At 36.7% G+C, this 23,618-nt stretch overlaps 2 protein-coding genes across 2 annotated transcripts in view; both read left to right on the plus strand.

The window, feature by feature from the left end:
• Positions 1–1,527: 1,527 nt before the first annotated feature.
• On the plus strand, positions 1,528–11,187 carry LOC134649498 (CTP synthase). The gene is made up of 10 exons (XM_063504254.1): positions 1,528–1,848; positions 1,939–2,109; positions 2,764–2,981; positions 5,247–5,411; positions 6,019–6,140; positions 7,035–7,289; positions 8,247–8,539; positions 8,971–9,199; positions 10,267–10,355; positions 10,860–11,187. The coding sequence occupies exons 1-10, from the start codon at positions 1,674–1,676 to the stop codon at positions 10,958–10,960; spliced, it is 1,818 nt and encodes a 605-aa protein (XP_063360324.1). The 5' UTR covers positions 1,528–1,673; the 3' UTR covers positions 10,961–11,187.
• Positions 11,188–17,745: 6,558 nt separating this feature from the next.
• Positions 17,746–23,618, plus strand: part of LOC134649648 (intermembrane lipid transfer protein Vps13) — a 122,667-nt gene continuing 116,794 nt past the window's right edge. Inside the window, exons 1-4 of the mRNA XM_063504486.1 lie at positions 17,746–18,079; positions 18,162–18,248; positions 21,722–21,919; positions 22,482–22,705. Of these exons, the coding sequence (XP_063360556.1) occupies positions 17,980–18,079; positions 18,162–18,248; positions 21,722–21,919; positions 22,482–22,705 (609 nt within the window). The 5' untranslated portion in view covers positions 17,746–17,979. The remainder of the gene's footprint in view (positions 18,080–18,161; positions 18,249–21,721; positions 21,920–22,481; positions 22,706–23,618) is intronic.

Below are 23,618 nucleotides of genomic sequence, written 5' to 3' on the forward strand. Positions count from 1 at the left end.
AGGTTTGTTTAGGTCCATTAGCTCGCGTTCGCGTTAGTAAAGCGTACAAACGATTAAATGCATTTTATAGCTATAACCAAATAAATAGCTCACACTGGCTCACAGTCATTAAAAGAATTCAGTAAAATCATTAAAAGTATTCCCTATGACATTTTATTAAGTACCTACCCAATATTAACTTTGTGGGTAGTGATAGTGATATAACGAATATTTAAAATATTCGTCTACTTAATCCTGAGGGATTCTGGAAATAAGAAAGGTCTTGTCCTTGTTATATCCTGCAACTGCTTACCTTACTAGATAATTATTATCAAATTTGTCAATAATTGGGAGTTATAAATAAAAACTACTCGAGTACTTTATGATTTTTATCTTTTCATATTTTAATTACATCACTCCATATCACAGATGTTGTATGCTCCCTGAAGAGTAGACTGACTTATCTTCTTTTACATAGTCTCACATACATATAATTAAGTACTATAGCACCCTTGTGGTGACTCACTTATTTTCGTTGAAAATTTATAAGTACCTACATTAAATACGTATATAAAATGGAAAGTTAGTATCATAATATAATGGTATATAAAATTGTATGCTTTACTAAATACCTCTCTCCTCACATGTATTAAAATAAAGGGTGTACTACATAATTAATTAATTAATTAAACACTCCTAATATAATAATATTACATATACATAATATGTAAGTACATGTATAATCACATTGGCTTGGCGTCTTCCCACCACCAGGCGATAACAAACACGTCTCAATATATTACTTTAGGTTCCGAATATCGGTACAGTTGTTTAATGACAGCGTTTTACACAAAAATAAAACGCTAATTAAATAAATTACCATATTCGGAACCTAAAGTTTTAATCCTGCCTGGTGTAAATATGTATAATTTTGAGACAATGAGGTAATTTGCGTTTGTTTCTATCTGTCAAAATTGTCAAACGCAACTGCCTGAAGTGGTGGGGGTGTGGGAGAGAGATGGACGTATATGCTAGAAAAGGACAATACGACTAACTACAGTGTTGCCACTCTCAATATATTACTTTAGGTTCCGAATATGGTAAGTTATTTAATTAGCGTTTTATTTTTGTGTAAAACGCTGTCATTAAAATTAATTTAATTTATAGCCTGACCAGTAATATATGATAATTGTCAAGAGGGCGCTGTTATTCTCATGTATAGGGTGACAATTCCGTGTAGTATGAAAAAATTAGTTCCAGTGAAATTCCGCAACATGGCGCACCCTCAATAGATCCTGGTTCACCTATACTAGTATTCTTGAAGAATTAATATAGTCATAGGTAAGCTGATTTGAATGAATAAAAGAAGAAGTAATAGTTTTTATTGTGTGTTTAGTGTTATATTGTTAAAGTATAAAAAACACTTTGTGATATTATTCATAAGTACAATTAGGATCTTGAGCTGTTTAAGTCAAACGGAAAACCGTCTGATTGAAATTGCACTGACTGCTCATTAGCGCTATAAGTAGTAATTCAAATGTGGCACCGCAAATGAAGTTTGTCTGCACGTGTGACTGGTGTGCTCGATTGATTTGATTGGTTTTTTTCTAGCAATATTGAAATTAATATAACGGGAGCACGGTTGTCGTAAATCTCTTTTCCGCGTTATCAAATGATTTAGTGTGAACATCACAATGTCGGATATGAAATACATTTTAGTTACCGGAGGAGTGATAAGTGGTGTAGGAAAAGGTGTCATCGCAAGTTCTTTCGGTACTATTTTAAAAAGCTGCGGCATCGACGTGACTTCTATTAAGATCGATCCGTATATTAACATCGACGCAGGCACTTTCTCTCCTTACGAGCATGGTAAGTGGGTCCTTTAACCTATTGGAGCGTCGCAGAAAGCTTCCGAAATATACTGCGTTGCAGCGGATGCATTCTATTTTTGTTTTGTAGGTGAAGTTTACGTATTGGACGACGGTGGGGAAGTGGACCTTGATCTTGGCAACTACGAGCGCTTCTTGGACATCACCTTGCATCGTGACAATAACATAACAACAGGGAAGATATATCAGCAGGTGATCGAGCGCGAACGCCGCGGTGACTATCTCGGCAAAACAGTTCAGGGTACGCATCATACATTCTGAGACTAAAAATATGCTTATTGGATTAGATAGTATAGGTTAAAATAAAATGATTCATTTTAGAAGGTCTAATTATCAACACATCTTTAGAGGAAACTACAGACAAAACCGCTTAAAATTACATCATAAGGTGGTGAATTATGGTTGCAACAACAATAGTTGTTGTTATTATATTCCATGAATTGAATTAAATATTCTTAATGCTAATTTATTAATGATACTATGGGAGTGTATTTAAAAACAAATTAATAATAATAAATCAATGGTACCTATCAAAAATCATACCCAGATAAGAAATTAATGTAATAACATGAGTATAAAATAATAAATATTAGCTTTTAATCTTATGCCTTAAACATAAGTATCAAAATGCGTTTATTTTAAATGATGTACCTACAGATGTGCCTGCTCTGCACCTCCTAGTTATAGTTTAGTTTTAAGAAACATTTGCTGTGCCCTAACAGAGTTCATGTGTGAACTTACCCTAATGTAATATCTGTCTTGTACCACATGATTATTATGAATTATAAATTAAATTATGAATTATGAAAAAAAAACAAGAAGCTTCATTAACAAAAAAATATTCAAAAGAAATTTTCTAAAACATCTTAACAATTTATTATATTGTTCCTTTTAGTTATTCCCCATATAACTGACGCCATACAAGAATGGGTGCAACGTGTAGCCCACATCCCCGTCACCGCAGAGAACACTCCTCCTCGAGTTTGCATTGTGGAACTCGGTGGAACTATTGGTGACATCGAGGGCATGTCATTTGTGGAGGCCTTTAGACAGTTTCAATTCCGAGTGAAGAAAGAAAACTTCTGCTGTGCTCATGTATCTCTAATACCAATGGTAAGTTATAAAATATTTTTGGTGTTTATTGGAAAAGAGACCTCAGTGCATCTATTAATAAGGTGTTTTCCACCTTGCAGCAAGTTTTCTGATATCTCTTTTCTCAGACTAAACATTCTTGCATGTAATTTGTAAAGATTAATTAAATTATTTTTTTGCTACTGGTACTAGAAACATAATCAACTCCTATGAAATATGTTTGCTAACAATTACAATAGAATCTGATTAACACTGTTGTTGTAATTGTCATAGAATTCCACTAATCACATTAAATAGCCTCCTAAGGCCCAACGAAAAATTGAGTATGTAGTCAGTACGGCCCGTAGTCCTACCAGTAGTACTATTGTTTTATACTCATTCAGACCCAAGTACTTAAAAGACTTTTTATAATGTTATTGTACTTATACAGCACTTTGTACAGCACTTAGATTTTTTTTTACGAACTTGTTAAAGGGCTCACAAACAAAACAAAACAGTCCTTTAGAAGTTCGTACACGCCAATTTCGATAAGCGCAAAATTTGAAATGGGTTTTCTATTAAGTCCTACTGGTAGGACCGTGGTACGCTATGACTACACAATTGTTGTAGGAGCTGGGTCTGAATAAGAAAGTTAATAAGTACTATGGGTAGGACCTTGGGCCTTAGGAGGATAGGCACTGAAGGACTATCCATTCTTCTCAAGTCATCATTACCTCGTTAGTGGCTTTTACATGTTTTTTTTTAAATTAAATGCAAATTCTGACATAACTTTAAAGCCTTCGTCACACAGGCGCGTTTTTCGGGCGGGGTGTGAGCGTGGCGCGCCGCTTTTACATATAAAATGCTCACGCCGCGCCCGGAAAGCGCGCCTGTGTGACGAAGCCTTTATATCACCTTTATCAGTCGTCGGAACATTGAATCTAATGTAAACGAATTATTTATTAAACTAATTTAGACAAGCAACATTATATTTATTTAATTTTTCAAAGCCAGCAATAGCAAATAATTCTCCATGGAGTATATTCCATGGAAATTCTGGAAAAAATTGTATTTATAATTCCCAAATAAATTGGGCCATAGAGTGACACTTCCTAACAACTGCATCAAGCTTGAATAAAATTTATTGTTCATTTTCCACTTGAACAACACAGGAATAGTTTTAATGAATATTACATTGTAATTAATTCCTTAAAACACATTACACAGCTAATGGTCTATGTTTAAATTGTATTTTTCCCAGACACGGCCATTTGCTGCTTTTGGACATCAAGTAAAGTTTAATGTTGGCATTGGCATGCTCTTGCACTTATTCTGTATTTGGATTTTGCATATTGCACACATGTTAGATAAGTATATTAGAATTTACTAATTGGTGCCAAGTACATGTAGTTTGGTGTTGATTAGTACGAGTATTATATATATAGGTGTGGTGTGTATTATTTGGCATAAATATTAATATTATACATAGACTACATAGTATACATTACATACTTATATTATTCGTTAAATCTTTTTATTAATAGTTTCAATAAACATGAGCACATAAATATAAAAAAATCAAGAATTCTATTTTTTATCTGTAGGTAAATGTTTCTACATGTTATTTTTTTTATTTAATGTCAGAGCAGAGCCTAAAAGTAGTCATAGTAAAAAAAAATAACAATACATATGTCTCATAAACTTCACTTAGCTAAACAATTCATCTTATTTAAATATGACATTGTTGGTTTTGTGAGTTGCCTTAAATAAATAATCCTTTGCTTTTCCTCTCAGTCACGTTGAATATGATTATGGTCTCATTTCATCCAAACGGGTACTAATTCCACACTGTGTACTAATTAAAAAAAAAGGTCTCATTTCATAAAGAGAATAGAGAAGAAAAGAACAGTATATGTTTAGATTATTTGTACATAAGACATGCAACATATGCTTACTTTTTACAAAGGATTAAATTAAAAGAGTTTAGAGTTTGTTGCTTGTTGCAGCAAAATGTAAGACCATAACACTATGTAAGCGCAAAATACGATTAGGCTGATCCATAACAATTTCACAGTCAATCACATTGTTGAGTTTTGTGGGGCTATGACTATATTTTAAGAATACCTCTGTATTTTATTAATTAAATAAATAATAATAACTTTAGTTTACGTCCAAAATGATCTTGTTCTCATATTTAATCCTTTAATAATAATAATAAAAGCTCATGATCATTATGCCTCTTGAGTCATAAGTCATAAAGAGTATCTGATAGATCTTTGATGCATAGTAAGTATTTCTTTTTTCTAGCCAAAATCAACAGGAGAGCCTAAGACGAAGCCAACACAGTCTTCAGTGCGAGAGCTGCGCGGTCTGGGACTGTCGCCAGACCTGATACTGTGTCGCTCCGAGAAGCCGATCAATCACACCGTCAAGGAGAAGATATCTAATTTCTGCCACGTGGCCCCGGATCAGGTGAGATACATTAATACATACCTTCTTTTAGTTCTTTTAGGGCTCATTTAGACGGCGCGCGAACTCGTATACCGTTTTAGTTACATTGCGGACTATAGAGGTTACAACAATTCAGCGGATGCAGCCGACCAATCAAATAACGCAATGTAATGAAACTCGCATGCGAATTCTCGCACCGTCTAAATTACTCTAAATGAGTCCCAAGTCCGTTTTTTTTGTTTTAAACAACATCTCATCTCAGTACGTTGTAAAATTATACAAGTATGCTTATAATATCAAAAAAACGGAGTGAGCTCAAAATGTAAACAAAGCGTCTCCACTTCAGGTTTCTTTCGTACGCTGACTTTTTCCTTATACAGCTTGCATTTTTCAACCAAATCTCGTGAAATTTTGTGAACAGGTTCGATAATATATATTTTTTTAGTCCGTTATTTTAATGGCGAAGTATTTTTTTTTTGTTAATATAATGTCTCCTAATCTAATTACCCCTAGCACGGGATTCTAGTATTTAAAATCTATTTCAAATTAAATCGCGTTAGACCCGTTAATGACATTAATTACGTCTACAAAACGCGAGAGTTCAAAGTGTTGTATTTAAATTGTGTAGGTAATCTGCATCCACGACTTGACTTCAGTGTACCACGTGCCCCTGCTGATGGAAGCGCAAGGCGTCGTGACGTACTTGAACGAGCGGCTACAGCTCAATATCTCCATGCCCAGGCCAGGCAGGTTAGTTAACATATACTTGGTCAATCAGATCTTGTCAGTAGAAAAAGGCGGCAGAAAAATGTAGGCGCGAAGGGATATCGTCCTATAGAAATTTACTGACAAGATTTGCTTGACCAGCTATAGTATTGCATTGATCGAGTATTTAATTTAACACATTCAGTACCGAAAACCCGACTATCGGGTGTTTTAGGATTTCGTTCCCAGGCCGGACGACCCGATACTCGGGATCGTGGTACTACACTACACCTTCATATGACGAAATTTTTGTGGCCTGGCGCGGATGTCTTGTTTGGCTGGGTGGTAATTAATGTGTTAAGGAGATAAAAAAAGAAGAACCTAAGTATATTTCCGTAATTGAATTAAAATTTTCGCAATTTTTAAGAAAATCACATTTAGGGCTACATACATTTAGCTCACTTGCTTCATTCGCGTGAATTTAATAGTACCTACTGATGTGCCGTCGGATAGTTTCCAAATTTGCGAAATTTCCAATCAACATTTTCCATTTTCAAAAAGAAAGATTCCAGGAAATTTTCCTGGAGTTTCCGAGATTTTTTCCTACTTTTTTAAAACTTTCAAGTCAAAGTTTAAAAGTACTTTAAAAGTTTTCATTTATGGTCCCCAGGTGGTAGTTTGCGACGTATAAAGAAATGTATGCCCATCAATCTATTTAAATTTTCACATGCCTAAATAGGTACACCATAATCGGGATAGTTATGAAAGATAAAGACAGACAGAGTATGTTTAGCATTCATAATATTAATATTTTTAATCCGTCTTGTCGTTAACGATTTAAAAGCAGGCAACCAATTCATGCATATCATTAACCTACATTTTAACAATAGCTTAACGGTTCTCACGTTACCTAGTTTCTAAACTACTTTTATTTTCCAGATTCATGCAAAAGTGGCGCAATCTAGCGAAACGCGTAGACAACTTACGGAAGGAAGTCAACATCGCTTTAGTCGGCAAATACACTAAGCTAGAAGACAGCTACGCAAGTGTAACTAAAGCTTTACAACATGCCTGTATCGCTGCTAGTAGCAAACTAAATCTGACTTATATTGAAGCGGTGTCTTTGGAGCGGCAGACGAAAATTGACGACCCGGTTAGCTATCACAAGGCGTGGCAGGATCTTTGCAAAAGCGAGTAAGTAAAACATGTTACAAGTTTCTTTTATGCAGAGCAGAAATTAGGAAGTACCAAAGAAATCAAGGGCGTTAACAGAGACTAGTAAATATAGAAGACTAACAAAGAACCTACATAATACATATAACGCCATTTGCCTCATCATTGTTGTAGATAGCGCTAATTACTATTTTAGTTTTGTGCATATGAAAACTGCTGGTCACACCAAAAACATAATAACATATATATTTGGAAAGTTCCTAATTTACGTCTGTGACACAGAAAACTTCATATCCAGAGCAGGGATGTTGCGAACATCCGCATCCGCAACCGCGGAACTTCCGCATTATTTTCGACATCCGCATCTGCATCCGCATCCGCATAAAATCGATGCAGAGCTTATGCGGATGCGGATGTCGAACAAGTTGGTACAGGAACGTCTTAGCGGCGGCGTAAGTGCTGGGTAATTTCGTCATTACCTATAACGAAATCGTCTAGATCCAGAAAAGTCGGCCAAGTTACTGTTTATTAAATATAACGCACCTATATTCTTGCTCAAATACTAAACGTTTCGTTTTTTTTAAATAAAAAAATACTACAAATTTAATATTTGACGTTTTCTAAGTACCTAATCTTGACATCCGCATCCGCGGATGTGAGCCTTTAAATATCCGCATCCGCATCCGCGGATGTCAAAAAATCTACATCCGCAACATGCCTGATCCAGAGCCCGTACCATGAGTCACTGACAGTGTCAAAACTGACATTTACGCTATCGAGTACGTAATTTACTTTCTATACATCTCGTTTGCACAAATATGCGAGTACGAGCGAGATGTATAGAAAGTAAATTACGTTCTCGACGGCGTTTATGTCGGTGCCAAACTGATGGTAGCCGTACTAATGTCATCTAAAACTTAAGTTAAAATTACTTTAACATTATTTTTTTTACCTTCTAATTAACATATTTCTTCACAGTGGCGTCATAGTCCCCGGTGGATTCGGACAAAGAGGCATGGAAGGCAAAATCGAGGCCTGCCAATGGTGCCGCGAAACACAAAAACCCTTCCTAGGCATATGTCTCGGTCTCCAAGCGTCCGTCATTGAGTTCGCCAGAAACGTCCTCGGGCTGAAGGGGGCTAATAGTACAGAAGTGAATCCACAGTGCGAAGATAAGCTAGTTATAGACATGCCGGAACACCATCCGGGGAATATGGGGGGCACTATGAGGCTGGGGAAGAGGAAGACTTATTTGGAGCCTAGTCTAATAAGTAAGTTATTTATTCAGTGTATTTCGAGACTTACTGGTTGTCTGTGCGAAAATGGCGCCCACTGCTATGGCTTAGCCGTCGCCATATTAAACTTTAAATTAATTGATTTAAATTAGGGCCACTTGCACCAACCACAATCGACAGACTGCTCACTCAGCAGAGCAGCACTTAGAGCCTACGAAATTTTACACATTTTTCACAGTTGCTTCAGAATCAGAATGAGAATTGGTTATTGCATTCATATTAGTACTTCTTAAAAACTACTTAGTACAGTTCCACATGAACCCTGTAAGGGTATAGCAGCCTGTAGGGTGTTAAGTATATACTTAACACTAACTTATGAGGTAACATGCATCATAGGCTTAAGCCAATTCCTAAGGGCTAGTGTATGAATTCACACAACCAATAACCTATTTAACATTTATTTCTAGCTCAATTATACAAACGTGACGTAATCGAGGAGCGCCACCGGCACCGGTACGAAGTGAACCCCGAGTACATAGAACGGCTCGAGGCCGGCGGACTCAGATTCGTCGGCAAGGACGAGTCCAAGACCCGTATGGAGGTCGCCATGGTCGAGAACCACCCGTACTATGTGTCGGTGCAGTTTCATCCGGAGTATCTGTCGCGGCCGCTGTCGCCTAGCCCACCATTCCTTGGGTGAGTACACACACACGTACATACACACGAGGCACCGGTACGAAGTCAACCCCGAGTACATAGAACGGCTCGAGGCCGGCGGACTCAGATTCGTCGGCAAGGACGAGTCCAAGACCCGTATGGAGGTCGCCATGGTCGAGAACCACCCGTACTATGTGTCGGTGCAGTTTCATCCGGAGTATCTGTCGCGGCCGCTGTCGCCTAGCCCACCATTCCTTGGGTGAGTACACACACACGTACATACACACGAGGCACCGGTACGAAGTCAACCCCGAGTACATAGAACGGCTCGAGGCCGGCGGACTCAGATTCGTCGGCAAGGACGAGTCCAAGACCCGTATGGAGGTCGCCATGGTCGAGAACCACCCGTACTATGTGTCGGTGCAGTTTCATCCGGAGTATCTGTCGCGGCCGCTGTCGCCTAGCCCACCATTCCTTGGGTGAGTACACACACACGTACATACACACGAGGCACCGGTACGAAGTCAACCCCGAGTACATAGAACGGCTCGAGGCCGGCGGACTCAGATTCGTCGGCAAGGACGAGTCCAAGACCCGTATGGAGGTCGCCATGGTCGAGAACCACCCGTACTATGTGTCGGTGCAGTTTCATCCGGAGTATCTGTCGCGGCCGCTGTCGCCTAGCCCACCGTTCCTTGGGTGAGTACACACACACGTACATACAGACGAGGTACCGGTACGAAGTGAACCTTAGACTCCAGTACATCGAGCGGCTTAAAGCATATCAAAAATAAAAAACAATAAAAAAATCCTTATTACGTAAGACACAACTTTGTTTATAATATAAAGTAATAGAGCCACCCAGTAAGCAAAAATAACTGTGTTGGGTGGCGCCGCTCTTCCTTTAGGTGACATAACTTATACTAAGCTAATTAACTTTAATTTACTGGCTAAAATTCTAATTTATAGTTACTAATTACATTTAATTCAGAATGAAGATACATGATTTTAAAAAAGGAATATACAATTACAAACATACTATTAGTGAAACTAAGTTTTGCATGATAAATTTCTTCGTTTAACTTCAAGAATTTGTATTTTTCCAGCCTAATACTCGCGTCGCTGGGTAAACTTAAGAACTACATGTCTAAAGGATGCCGCCTGAGTCCCAGAAACCTGTCTGACGTCAGTTCTGGTGAGTGTTGTATGTAAAACTATAGAAACATGTGGAAAGTAAAACTGTACAAACTTGAAAGTTCAACACATACTTAGTGTGAGTAGTATTCCAATAACCAGACCAATAACAGACTACCTAATGCCGCCTGAGTGGTTGACCAATTTGAGTAGATAAATATTAAAACCTGTGCTAGTACTATTACATATTAAATGATGTTATGTATTTAATGTATTAAATTACCTACAAGTACCTTTACGTGCAAATGTATATGATGTTCGTTTATGGATTATATTTTATACATTTTTGCGGTGGTAGCATGGACGGATTTTTATCGTTTCTCGTATCATGCGGCACTTTCGCTCTTAAATTACTTGTTAGAACGTGACAGGCATGGTGACATACTATCAAAACACGACCACGCTACTGCCGTTGGTTAAGTTTAATTATCAATATTTTTAACACTGAATATTTAAATTTAAACAATAAATAAATGTTTCTTATAAGTGTTATTTATGTTTACAGATGAAGAAGATGACATATCCCTCTCATCCCTTAGCCTAACAGAAGAAAAAACAACTATTGAAAACGGGAAACCTAAACAGGTTAATGGAGTAGCTAAATAAGTTTATAAGTTAATTTACTTATGTTTAAGTAGTTATTTTTGTTTCACAAATAATCAATCACTTTTATAACCGTTCATGACTCATGAACTTAGTATAAGCTTAAATTTGGAGCAGTTACATTTATGTTCAAGTTTTCTAGTCGATATTATACAGCATAATATGGATTTTTAGTTTATAACACTACTTAAGCTGAAACAGGCACCTACAATATATCTTATTACTAATGTTTTGTACTGAAGCGATATATTTTTATATATTATGTTGTATAGTATTTGACATTCGCCAAAATTAAGGGGATCCCATGTCCCAATGACAGTCGATCTGAATCCCTTCGTTTTATGTTTTTTGTGGCTAATCATATTAACAGCAACGGCTTTAAGCAATATAGTATCCCATTTTTACTTCAAAGTTCTTCGAGATATTTGGCATCAGATTTGAATACGTTGAGGCCAAAAAACTGCTTTCCTGTCCATAACTTTTGTGTTAATTAGTTTAAAATTAAAACCTCCGACCCGTCAAAGACGAACCCAAATATGTAAATTTCGTATATGTCAGCAATCGAGATACGAAAAAAGTGTTTAAAAAATAAGTGTTTATTTCTGTCAAAATCCGGTAGACAAAAATGGAGATAAAAGATTGAAGAACCGATAGCCGTTTGTCTTATAATTCTATCAGTAGTGCAAAAGTAGGAGATAAGATTCAAAACTTGTCAATAGTCCGTGAAAACCTCGGGTAGCCCCTTAAACTTAAACTATAAATAATCTTTTCGAAATAATATGTTATGCATATCATAATAATTTCCGTTCATCAAGCATTTATTTCGATTTCTTTATTTTCTATTATGCATGAATACGTGTAGCACGTAAGCCATAATTTAAGCTTAAGAATATTTTTTTTAGAAACTAATTTTTACATTATCCTTATAATACGCTAGCTGAATTGAGCTGAAGTTTGTAACAGTTGATATAAAAGCATGCATAGGTATAGCGCATCCAGATTTTGCGAAAGACGAGCTAACTAATAGGGTATTTACCTACTAGTCAAATCAGTTTCTTTTTAGAACTGTCAAAACGATTTGCTAATAGGTATAATGGAATTTATATTATGCAACATAACATCGTGACATTCGTGACGTGACGGTCAACTCACCTACTTTTTATATTTCCATCCGATTTATTAAACAGAACTTGTGTTTAAAAATAACTGCTATCTATGTTTTTCTAATAATTATCTGGTGCTTTATTTCATACATGGTGTGAAATAATTTATTTTAAATGCAGTATAATACCCTATTACGGCCCCGCCACGATTTCGCGCGGCGGCAACATCGGTGAACGGCGGCCATAGGTGGGAACAAAAGTCCACCCTTCTATAGCCACCGCAAGTCGCGGTCGAGCCGTAGCGAACAGCGAACGAAGCGGAATCGTCGCAAAATCTGGGCGCACCTTCAAATCTTTTCCACAACACTTTTATAACATTGAAAATATTGACATCTAACTCATAGACAGATTAATCTAAATGAATTAAGCAATGAAAACCACAAACAATGTACACTTGTTGTTCATTTGGCATTTGTGTTTCAAAATAGGTACTAACATATGAATCATTGTCATGTGTTTTTTTTACCCAAATACATAAATATGTACCTAATTGATTAAAAATAACTGCCATCTCGTGTCATCAACCTTGTTAGTGCTTCTTATTATTATTATACTCTATTTTATTAACCATAAATTACTGGATGGAGATTTGTCTTTCAATTTATAACAATGCGATTTTGTATTCATGTATTATATTCCTTGAAAGCCGTATGAATAGGCTACATGACTGATTTTTTTTTATGGTATCAATCGATAGGGTTTGTTTTTATTAGGATCAAATGTCTATATGGGACCCATTGCATTAAAGTAACACAAAAGTCAGAAATTATAGTCAAAGTCCGACAGTCTCACTTCACTCGCGAAACGCCCTATACAAAACGGCCAGAGGCCGTGACGTCATCGCCCTTCTTTTAGTATGGACAAAACAAGAAAATTGCGTTTTTGTCGGTGAAATATTGCGTTTATGTATACAGGGTGGATTTTCTTTTTGGGTCAGTGAGGGCAGCTACCAGATCCCGTGCTGCTACGAGAAAACGGTCTAAGAAGGCCTTCCCTCGATTTCAAATTAATGAAGATTGGCTTTTACAGATTTTGGAAAAAACATACAGGGTGCGAGAAAAAGGTAATTTTTGACAAACTTTTTTTTTGATGCCAATCGATCCTATTCATATTAAGGATCAATCATAAGGATCATATTAGTTTCCTAGGGGTCAACTTACGGTAATGTACTAAAAAGCCACAAATTAATAAAAACTTTTTCCATTCATTTTTAGTACATTACCGTAAGTTGACCCCTAGGAAACTATTGATACTGGATAGGAATGGAATCGATTGGCATACAAAAACAGCATGTGAAAAATAAAAGTTTTCATTTTCATACAAATTGTATGGGAAAAGTTTTCCTCGATTAGTGGCTTTTCTAGCCGGAATTTTTTTTTTGGTTCCATACAAGCTTTTGATCCTTAATAGGAATGGGATCGATTGGCATTAAAAAAAAAAGTTTGTCAAAAATGACCTTTTTCTCGCACCCTGTATGTTTTTTCCAAAATCTGTAAAAGCCAATCTTCATTAATTTGAAATCGAGGGAAGGTCTTCTTAGACCGTTTTCTCGTAGCAGAACGGGATCTGGTAGCTGCCCTCACTGACCCAAAAAGAAAATCCACCCTGTATAGTTGCTATACAATATTTTTTTGGATGAAATGTAAGGAATCGAATGGTACCCTTACTTTTATCGTTTTTGGAAGTTAAAAAAAACTTAAATTTTGGAACTTTCAGGTCCTGTAATTTTGTAATTTTTCAATATTTTATTTTAATATCCACATTATTCTGATAAATTGCGCGTTTGCTATCTATTTTACTAGATTTTGTTATAAAATTCAACATCAGTCATCATCCCTATTGAATATTAATTTAAATATATCAGTAACTTATAGTTAAAAAGTAGAGTGTATGTAAATTTGAATGACTATTAGTTTTGTTTAAGGGTGGTATTCCATCTGTCCAATACCTTGGTCCAATGTGTATTTGCATCTCACATTTTGCTTAATGAGAGAGTGAGACGCAATGTACACTGGACAAAGAAATTGGACAGGTGGGAATATCACCCTAAGTTGTGATTGTTATTTGTGATTATAATGTTAAAATTGTAAATGTTTGTGATTACATGGCTGTTGTAATGCGCAATTGAAGATGGATATAAATATATTTCTAAAAATATATAGATTTTAGCACTGTTTGGAATGTTCTAGTGACAGAATAAACATATTTTGTATATGGTTTTTAATGAAGGTTGCTATATAATACGAGTATAAACCTTCAATTAACAAAATGATGTAAATCATTTATTAAATATTGACAGTGCTTGATGTTAATTAAAATGTTATAAATATAAATGTTAGTGATTTAATGTGAAATAGAATCCAGTACAAAAAAAATACAGTTTAGGTTGACTGGTATTTTGCAGCTTTGAAAATGAATTACTTGGTTGTATTTGTGCAAATGAAGTTCTGCATCTTTTTTTGTAGCAAAGTAATGCAGGCAAATATTTGAGCATACATAGCTAAGTAAGTTAGCCTGATGGTCTCAAAAACAAAAAGTGTATAAGATTCAATCAAAATTAGCCCCAATTCCTTTACTATGTAAACATATAGTGCGACATAAAATAGTAGAAATTAAATAAACTGAAGCAAAAAAAAAACATACAAAATGGTTGCCATGTGCATTCTACGTCAAAAATGTGACAGTACGTAGGAAGTGGCGCCCTCAATAATGTTCTACAATTTCTTGTCGGACTATACGTAAAGCACACACATTATCACAAAATCTTCCTAAGAGAATGGGTACACGAGCATTCCATGAGTGTTTACTATTCGAATACATGTAATATTACTTAATGTTTCATGCGAATAAATAACATGTTGCTGTGCAAAGTATGTTCTATTATTTTTAATATCTATATACTAGGGTGGAACCGGTTCCCAATCTTTTTCAGTCCGCGGCGTCGCCCTAACCATAGAGAAAAAAATACATAGATTGCTCACTCCATACATCAGTTTTAGTATCAAAAAGACTATTAGCATCTAGCATCGAGTAGCGGAACTATCAGTACTGCTACTTGACAATAGATGTAGCACCGACCGGAAAGTCTTATGCTGTTGAGATAAGACTTTCCGGTAGGTGCTACATCTATTGTCAAGTAGCAGTACTGATAGTTCCGCTACTCGATGCTAGATGTAGCTACTGAAATTAATAGTCTAGTCTAACTGATGTATGGAGTGAGCACTCTTGTCTTACTATATTTCTCTATGCCCTAACCTAGTTAGGATATTCGAAATTGGCAAGGTGCGAAGTCGGTGGAGGGGGAAGTGGCGCTGATCGTCACAAACACAGGTAATCTTATGGAATGGCCGCCATTAGTACTAGCGGCAGCCGCTTGAACTAATTTTACTCCATAAGATATAACGTAGAAAGTCTGCCAAAATGAGGGCAGCACCAGTCGTGCACCTAGCGAATAGGTAACATGATGAGGATTGCCTCACGGTGCCCCTCTAGGTTCTCTGGTGTCTACGGCGCCGCGGCGCACAGTTTGGGAATCCCTGACTAAGAAAAATAAGGGGCCGTTTCTTGTGACATGTGGCCAGGGTACAGATGTGCAAGTTGCGGAAAGTTTCCATAAAATTCTATAAATTCTCGGAAATTTTCACTAGGAAATTGAAATTTAAAATTGGAAAGTTTCAATTCTCATACAAAAATGTAAGAAATTTTCCGAATTTTTCCTACGTTAAATTTCAGAAACATTTCGCAATTTTGGAAAGTTTCCTTAGGCATATCAGTAGGCCAGGGTGCGTAGCCAACATGCCAATCGTTTACGCTCCGTAGAGGCTACCGTATCGTTCATCTCGGAACGACTGATCTTTGTTTCGCCTATGCACCCTGATAAGTGATTAAAACACCGTGAAATACAGTTTTTATTTTTTCTAAAAATCTTATAGTTTTATATTTTCCGTTCCTATGTCATATTTTATAAGGGTTCCGTACCCAAAGGGTAAAAACGGGACCCTATTACTAAGACTCCGCTGTCCGTCCGTCCGTCCGTCAGCAGGCTGTATCTCACGAACCGTGATAGCTAGACAGTTGAAATTTTCACAGATGATGTATTTCTGTTGCCGCTATAACAACAAATACTAAAAACAAAATAAAATAAAGATTTAAGTGGGGCTCCCATACAACAAACGTGATTTATGACCAAAGTTAAGCAACGTCGGGCGGGGTCAGTACTTGGATGGGTGACCGTTTTTTTGCTTGTTTTGCTCTATTTTTTGTTGATTTTGCGGAACCCTCCGTGCGCGAGTCCGACTCGCACTTGGCCGGTTTTTTTTTTTAATTAAACACCCTATAGTCTGTGCGGAAAGAGAAGAGTCGTGGAATGTATTGGGCCTCATACATTTCACGACTCTTCTCTTTCCGCACAGACTCTATAAGAGCACCCTGCAATCTTTCTGGGCATTTCTGGGGCTGACTGCGTTTTTATGAGCTGGCTGTATTATTTTGCCTTTGCCTTACCGCCTCAATGACTTAGAAGGTTAAAGGTTAGATCAAAGAGTAAGGTTAGATTACAAAATCTACTGTCAGATTTGACACATGAAAAATGTTGCCAACAAACAATGATATTCAGACATTTCTACAAAATGTATGCAGGAAATTAATATATAATGTACTTTTCTGTTGATAATTTTATTTAACCTCTTAAGTCTTAAGTGAAGAATAACTGGACATCCGGTAAAATAATATCTTATTTTCGTGCAAAGTAATAGGTATACACGTTCAGAGCAGGTTTGCAATATAACATACTGTCTATTGTTATGCGCCACTAGGCATATCCCTTGTATGTTAAAAAGCAAAACTACTTCGGAGTAGCGTACCAAATATACAAAAATGAGTTTTTCTTAATGATAACACACAATGCAAGCTTAACTGATAGAATTAAGCGTGCATTTAAATCATGTTAAAACAAGTAGAAAGAGTGAAATAATGCTTCCATTTATCGCTTATCTTACATATATGTATACATACACACATATATCACTTATTTAACATATTGATTTATTTGTACTTGTTGCGCTAGTTTTTTATTTTTTATTTTAAGATGAATTCGCAAAACAGATACATTTTTGCAACATTGACACAAAGTTTAACAAGTAGGTATGTAGTGTGGCAAACCAAATTTGTCAGGAAATACGAACAAAAAATAGTTATTTAAGCTTAGAATAAAGTTAAAAGTGGAAAAATTACTGTCTTGGGTGAGACTTCCTTGAACTCACGGCCTCGACAAAGTCATTTATACCAGTAAACATAAGAATACAACCCAAAATTTGCATTTGTTTACTTTGCCTCACGTATGAATAAAATACAACTTTCTTATCAGTTTTTTAACAATCAAAAGAGCCTTTACCAGCTGGTGTGTTTGGTGTGGTGAGAAAATACTTATCCCTTTCTATTGTTACTAGCGCAAGACAAATACAGTATGATTCCCTATGCCTATGTTTGATTTTGAGGGATTTTTATTTTATTGCCATTGAGCAGTTCTTAACTCATAAAGATTTTTTTAAACGATTGCAGCGCCATCTGAGTGTTAATCCTCATCGACAGCATAATAATATTCTCGATAATATTTTTTCAATACCTTGCAACATTGAACAATCGTCAATGCTATTTTGTGCGTGTGATAATTCAGGAAACTATTCTGAATTTATTCACAATTATTTCAACAACATGTTCATTTTCGATAATAAAAATAATTAAACAAAGTAAATTGGAGTGACTTTCTTTTGGGTCGGCGATGTGTGGTCGCTAGACATTGCCATGAGCGTTTTAAATAATCAGTCGTAAATCATATTATTGTTTTGAATCTGATTCAGGATGGTGTTCGAATCCATTGTGGTGGACGTCCTGAACCGGTTCCTTGGGGATTATGTGGAAAACTTGAATCGGTCCCAGTTGAAACTGGGAATATGGGGTGGTAAGTGATTTTACGCATGTTGGTATGATGTCATGCCTAACCAATAATATGCGGTTAATTAAGGTATAAAATGTTATTTTAGGCGATGTGGTGCTTGAAAATTTGAAGTTGAAGCAGAATGCTTTGGAGGAGCTAAACATCCCGGTTCAGACTGTCTATGGACATTTGGGTGAGTACTTGCAACATAGTTTACATACCTACTTGTATTGTTATTCCATTATCTCTTTATCTTAAACTAGCGACCCGCCCCGGCTTCGCGTGGGTTAACAAATGATACATAAACCTTCCTCTTAAATCACTATCTATTTAAAAAAACCGCATCAAAATCCTTTGTGTAGTTTTAAAGATCTTAGCATACATATAGGGACGGATAGACAGCGGGAAGCGACTTTGTTTTATACTATGTAGTGATGTGATGATTTGTTTTGATGCATTGGTCACGGCAATCGCATCTATGCAATAAAGTTTTTGTGGATTTTTGTACACTATTTACTACAGTTTTATATAAGATCAAAATAATACTTTGTGGACAGTTCACAAGGTCAATATATCAGATATTCAGATTTGGGTCAAGTACCTACTGGAAATATTCTGGTAAATATTAAAACAATTTGATACTTAACTACTTAAAATGTGTTTTCTAACATCTAAGCTAACCCGACAACTTTACCGCTCTATGACTGTGATATAAATGTAAATTGTAATAGAGTGTACTAATTAATATTTACTTATCCTGTTACTTAACCTGTCACTTTCCAATCTAACAACACAACAAGGATCAACAATAATGAAAAAAAAAGCATTTAAAATACATTAAATAGGTATTAATAAGGTTAGGCCACTTAGCATTCTCTTTGCACGAACACACCTATATTTGAACTATAAACTAGTTGGCATTCCCATTGCTCACAGAGTACCTACACACGACGCGAGAGACAAATACTTAGGAGTTACCAGTGTGGGTTTAAAGGGGCCCACTGATTAACAGTCCGCTGGACGATATCGGCCTGTAGTTAGAACAAAAAATGGACAGTTCCGAACAACTGACAGGCCGATATCGTCCGGCGGACTGGTTATGGGGCCCTTAAGGGTCGGTTGCACCAAACTGTTTGTCATCAATCATCATTAAAAAGTTTGCTAATTTTTATTGTATAGAAAGTTTCCTAGTAAACCGCCGCGGCGCGCCGGGTGATGTTGATCAGTCTGTGAAGTGCGGATGGTGCAACTGGCACTGAGACTATGAATCTGATATCTGTGCCACTTTGTAACCACGCGACAATGACAAATGAGATTCCTAGCGGCTTTTGTATTGATCGTCTAATGTCTACTGACAATGTACGAACGACAAAGTACCGATTTATCATATTGATTTACAATATTGAGGCCTGAAATTAAATTACTATCAAATATGAAAAGTTCAAGCGGCCACTGTTCATCAAATAGAGCATCAATGTTAATAAGGTTAGGCCACTTAGCATTCTCTCCACACAAACTCACCTATATTTGAACCATGAACTGGCGATGCGTTCCCATTGCTCACAGAGCGTATGAGTCAAACACTCAGGTGCACCAGTGTAACATTGAGCTCCCTGACATCGAAATATGGCCAAGGAATTTGATTTCTGATCTAGGTAACACTTTCCCGCTGGGGCCCGGACAGTGAGAAAGACAGGGACAGGCGTGTCTCACTCCGCGATTTCGTAGCTTTGCTACAGGTAGCTAAAAGTACATCCGTTCGGCCCCAATTTTGGGGAAAGCCATAAGCCGCGCGTGGCGCTGTCGCCACCTAGCGGCCGTATCTGTGCTGATCGTAACAGATGCGTTTTGTTAGAGAGTGAGTCTTCTGTACTTAGTACTATTATTTATTCTGTGACAGGGAGCAGAGATATTTTATATAAGCCTTCCTGCTCACGCTAAAACTGCTTGAGGTTGTCTTATTCGGGCGGCAATTTTAGAAACAGCAGACGGTGCTACACTTTGCTTGTGCAGTCGTGGGCCCGTGCCCGAACAATTACGTGAAATGGTACAGTTACCATCAGATATATCGGTGCGGCCAAGGTGTTCACTAACATTTTGAACATTGCATTGAACAAAGCCTTTATTATCAAGTCGTTAAAACGCATGTTCAGATATTTATTCTCTGAAATATCTGATGGTGACTGTAGTAGAGTACAGTTATATTTGTTTTTTTGAGCGTTCGACTCGATACACGGTTAGAATAACATTCCTGTGGCAGACTATGACATCACGCCCTCAAATCAGACGATTTATTAGTGTGAGTGACTCACACTAATGAAAACTCAAGGCCAATCACTGACATTACTGGGTGGTGATAATATTCATGTTAACCAATACAACAGGAATTTTTATTCCATTAATTAGTTCTTATCATTTATTTTAGCCGGTTGTGAGAATGTTGTAAGAGAATCGTCAAACAAGTTTTTTAATTTTTATTTCAATGGTATAATTTTTTTTAATATAAATGCGGACAGCAAATTGACGCCGGAAGTTCATATGATATTTGACAAATATATATACAGTAGATAATGTAGGTAATGTACTTAAAATTTGCAAAATACTTATCATTTACGGAGATTTAGATTGCCCTTTATATTTTTTCTTAGTAACTTTGATATTTGACATTCCTATGCCTATTATAATACTTACAATCGCTTTGTTTTAACGCAAATTATCAAGAGATATTTGTCCCATATTATTAATTCTATTGTATGTATTTGTATTGTACGTTCTTAGAGCACCTGCAACCGCAATTTATACCTACTGAGCTGCCATACTTAAAATATCAATTTCAAAAATAAATGTTAGGTATTGCTTTATGTGCCCTGACGGATTAATCTATTATGTACCTACATTACCGTTATAGCAGTCTGAGGCATACTAAAGTGTAATGGCTTCTATTAGCCTTCTATACATTGTTTTGATTCTGATTCATTTCACTATCACTCTCAGATAAAAATGTTTACTTCTTACCTACTGTTTACTAAACAAACACCTTTCTTTATCAGATTTTGTTAAAGATTAAACTTTGCCAATGTTATTAAGATAATTAATAATCACAAACCCGTTTAATATAGGAAATCTTTAGAATCGGCTAGGGTTTTATACCTCCGCGATTATCGCTTTTCGTTCCACACACTATGCACATAGCCAATAGCCTTGGCTTATCACATTGTATGCGGACCCGCACGACGCTCCTATGTGCAAGCGGGTCATAGGTACTTGCATATCGCCGTCACGCTTACACATTGGTGTGATAATCTCTTAAGGCCTATTAGGTAACCAGTAAAAAATAATTGGAGGCTGCAATTGAAAATAGTTGAAATTTAATTGAAGTAATTAATACTAATATCTGGGAGACCGAGCAAAGCTCGCAAAACATATAAAAACTCGAAAATGTGCGTTTTCCTACAGATAAGACGAAGCTAGATCGATTTTTCGCTCCCGAAAACCCCCATATAACAAATTTCATCGAAATCGTTAGCCGTTTCCAAGATCCCCGAAATATATATATATATACATAATATAAATGAATAAATACTTATACAAGAATTGCTCTTTTAAAGGTATAAGATAAATTGACCGTGTGGACTGTAGGATAAGTAAATATTATTTACATTACAGGAAAACTCGTCCTCAAAATACCATGGAAGAACCTATACGGCGCGTCGGTGGAGGCGTCCATCGAACGGCTCTTCCTGATCGTGAACCCTTCGGCTGAGGTGGTGTATGACCCTGAGAAAGAGGAGAAGCTAGCGCTGGCGGCGAAACAGGCCGAGCTGGTGAGGGTTGAGGAGGCTAAGAAGAAAGAAGCTGAGAAAGGTATGGCTTGTTTGTATATAGGTCGTTCGTCTCTTAAAGTGTGGTGTCAGAAAGAGATGTCAGGTGAGCGTCTTGTCCTGACCGTCCCTTCGGCTGAGGTGGTGTATGACCCTGAGAAAGAGGAGATAGCTAGCGCAGCGAAACAGGCCGAGCTGGTGAGGGTTGCGGAGGCTAAGAAGAAAGAAGCTGAGAAAGGTAACAATTGATATTTATACAATGGATATTTCATTTCAGAAACGGGTTAATCACGACTGGGAGGTTCCTACATATCATTAGGATTATACGGATATTCGTCGTAGATGGTTGCATATATACTTCACCCCAACGCCTACAGTTCCCATAGATAGATAGAATTGACAATTTACGCCAATAAACTAGTGCTGCCGTCTACAGTTCATCACGCGCTCTTGCGCGTTGTATCGTCTGCATTCTGCAATCTTGTAGTCTCGCACTTCGCGCCAATTAAAAGGGGACTCCTGTGTTTACTATAGTAGTTAACACGCGCTCCTTACGAATCATGGTGTAATAAACTTATTCTAATTGTAGCAAAATGCAATTTCAGATCAAAACAAACTTGACGAGACGTTCGTCGAGAAGCTAGTAACACAGATCATAAAGAACGTCCAGCTGAACATAAAGGACATCCACATCCGCTACGAGGACAGCATAACGAACCCTAAAGCTCCCTTTTCCTTCGGCATCACACTACATAACCTCTCAGTACATACTACTGATGAAAACTGGAAACAGACGGTTATACAGGACGCTGTCACTAAGATTTTTAAGGTATGGGTCATTTTAAACCTTAACCCTTAAATGCATAGTGATGCATTTATACACACAACATAAACATCAAATGTTATGCATTATTAAACAAATTCTATTTGTTCTTGTATATTATTTCAATAGTAAAACTAATAAATTTTCCGAATTATTACATAAATTTACGCAGTATTTTAATTTATAAAAGTTACATTTGTTTATAGACGAAATGTCGGAAAACTTGGAAAAACCTGGAAGTTGATGATTTTTAGTATGTGATTTTGGGCAGATTTTTCGGGGTTTGTAATTATTTTATATTTACAAATTTTATCATAGGAACATCACAAATAGCAGCTTTCTGTTGGCAGTTAAGATTTTTCCTATACCCCTTACTAATAGCTATATATTTACAAAAATATGATTTAGACTATGCAACTTTTAACACTGATTTCCCAGTGAAAATCGATGATATAATTTTTTTTACTATTTTTCCTAGAAACGGCAAACAATTATGTGATATATATATTAATTTCGGGCAAAACGAAAAAATCATGTATTTAAGGGTTAAGTTTCATCATTGGATGTAATTACCGGTCGTGCTGTACTGCAGCTGCTCTAATCAACAGTTACTTGCGTGCGATCAAAAAGTTGTTGGACCACCTTCTTGTTTAAAAACTATCCTGATCTTATAAGGTAGCTCTGGCCGAGTCTGTATTTGAATATCGTCTTTAATTTTCACTGCTGACGCTAGAACACTCCACCCAGCCTCGTGAGCCATGGGGCCCATGAGCCATTGTCTGAATCAGGGATGTTGCGAATATCCGCATCCGCAACCGCGGAACTTCCGCATTATTTTCAACATCCGCATCCGCATCCGCATAAAATCGATGCGGATTTAATGCGGATGAGGATGTGGAACAGGTCGGTACAGGAACGT

This window comes from Cydia amplana, chromosome 7, assembly GCF_948474715.1.
Source record: "Cydia amplana chromosome 7, ilCydAmpl1.1, whole genome shotgun sequence".
NCBI classification, from domain to species: Eukaryota; Metazoa; Arthropoda; class Insecta; order Lepidoptera; family Tortricidae; genus Cydia; species Cydia amplana.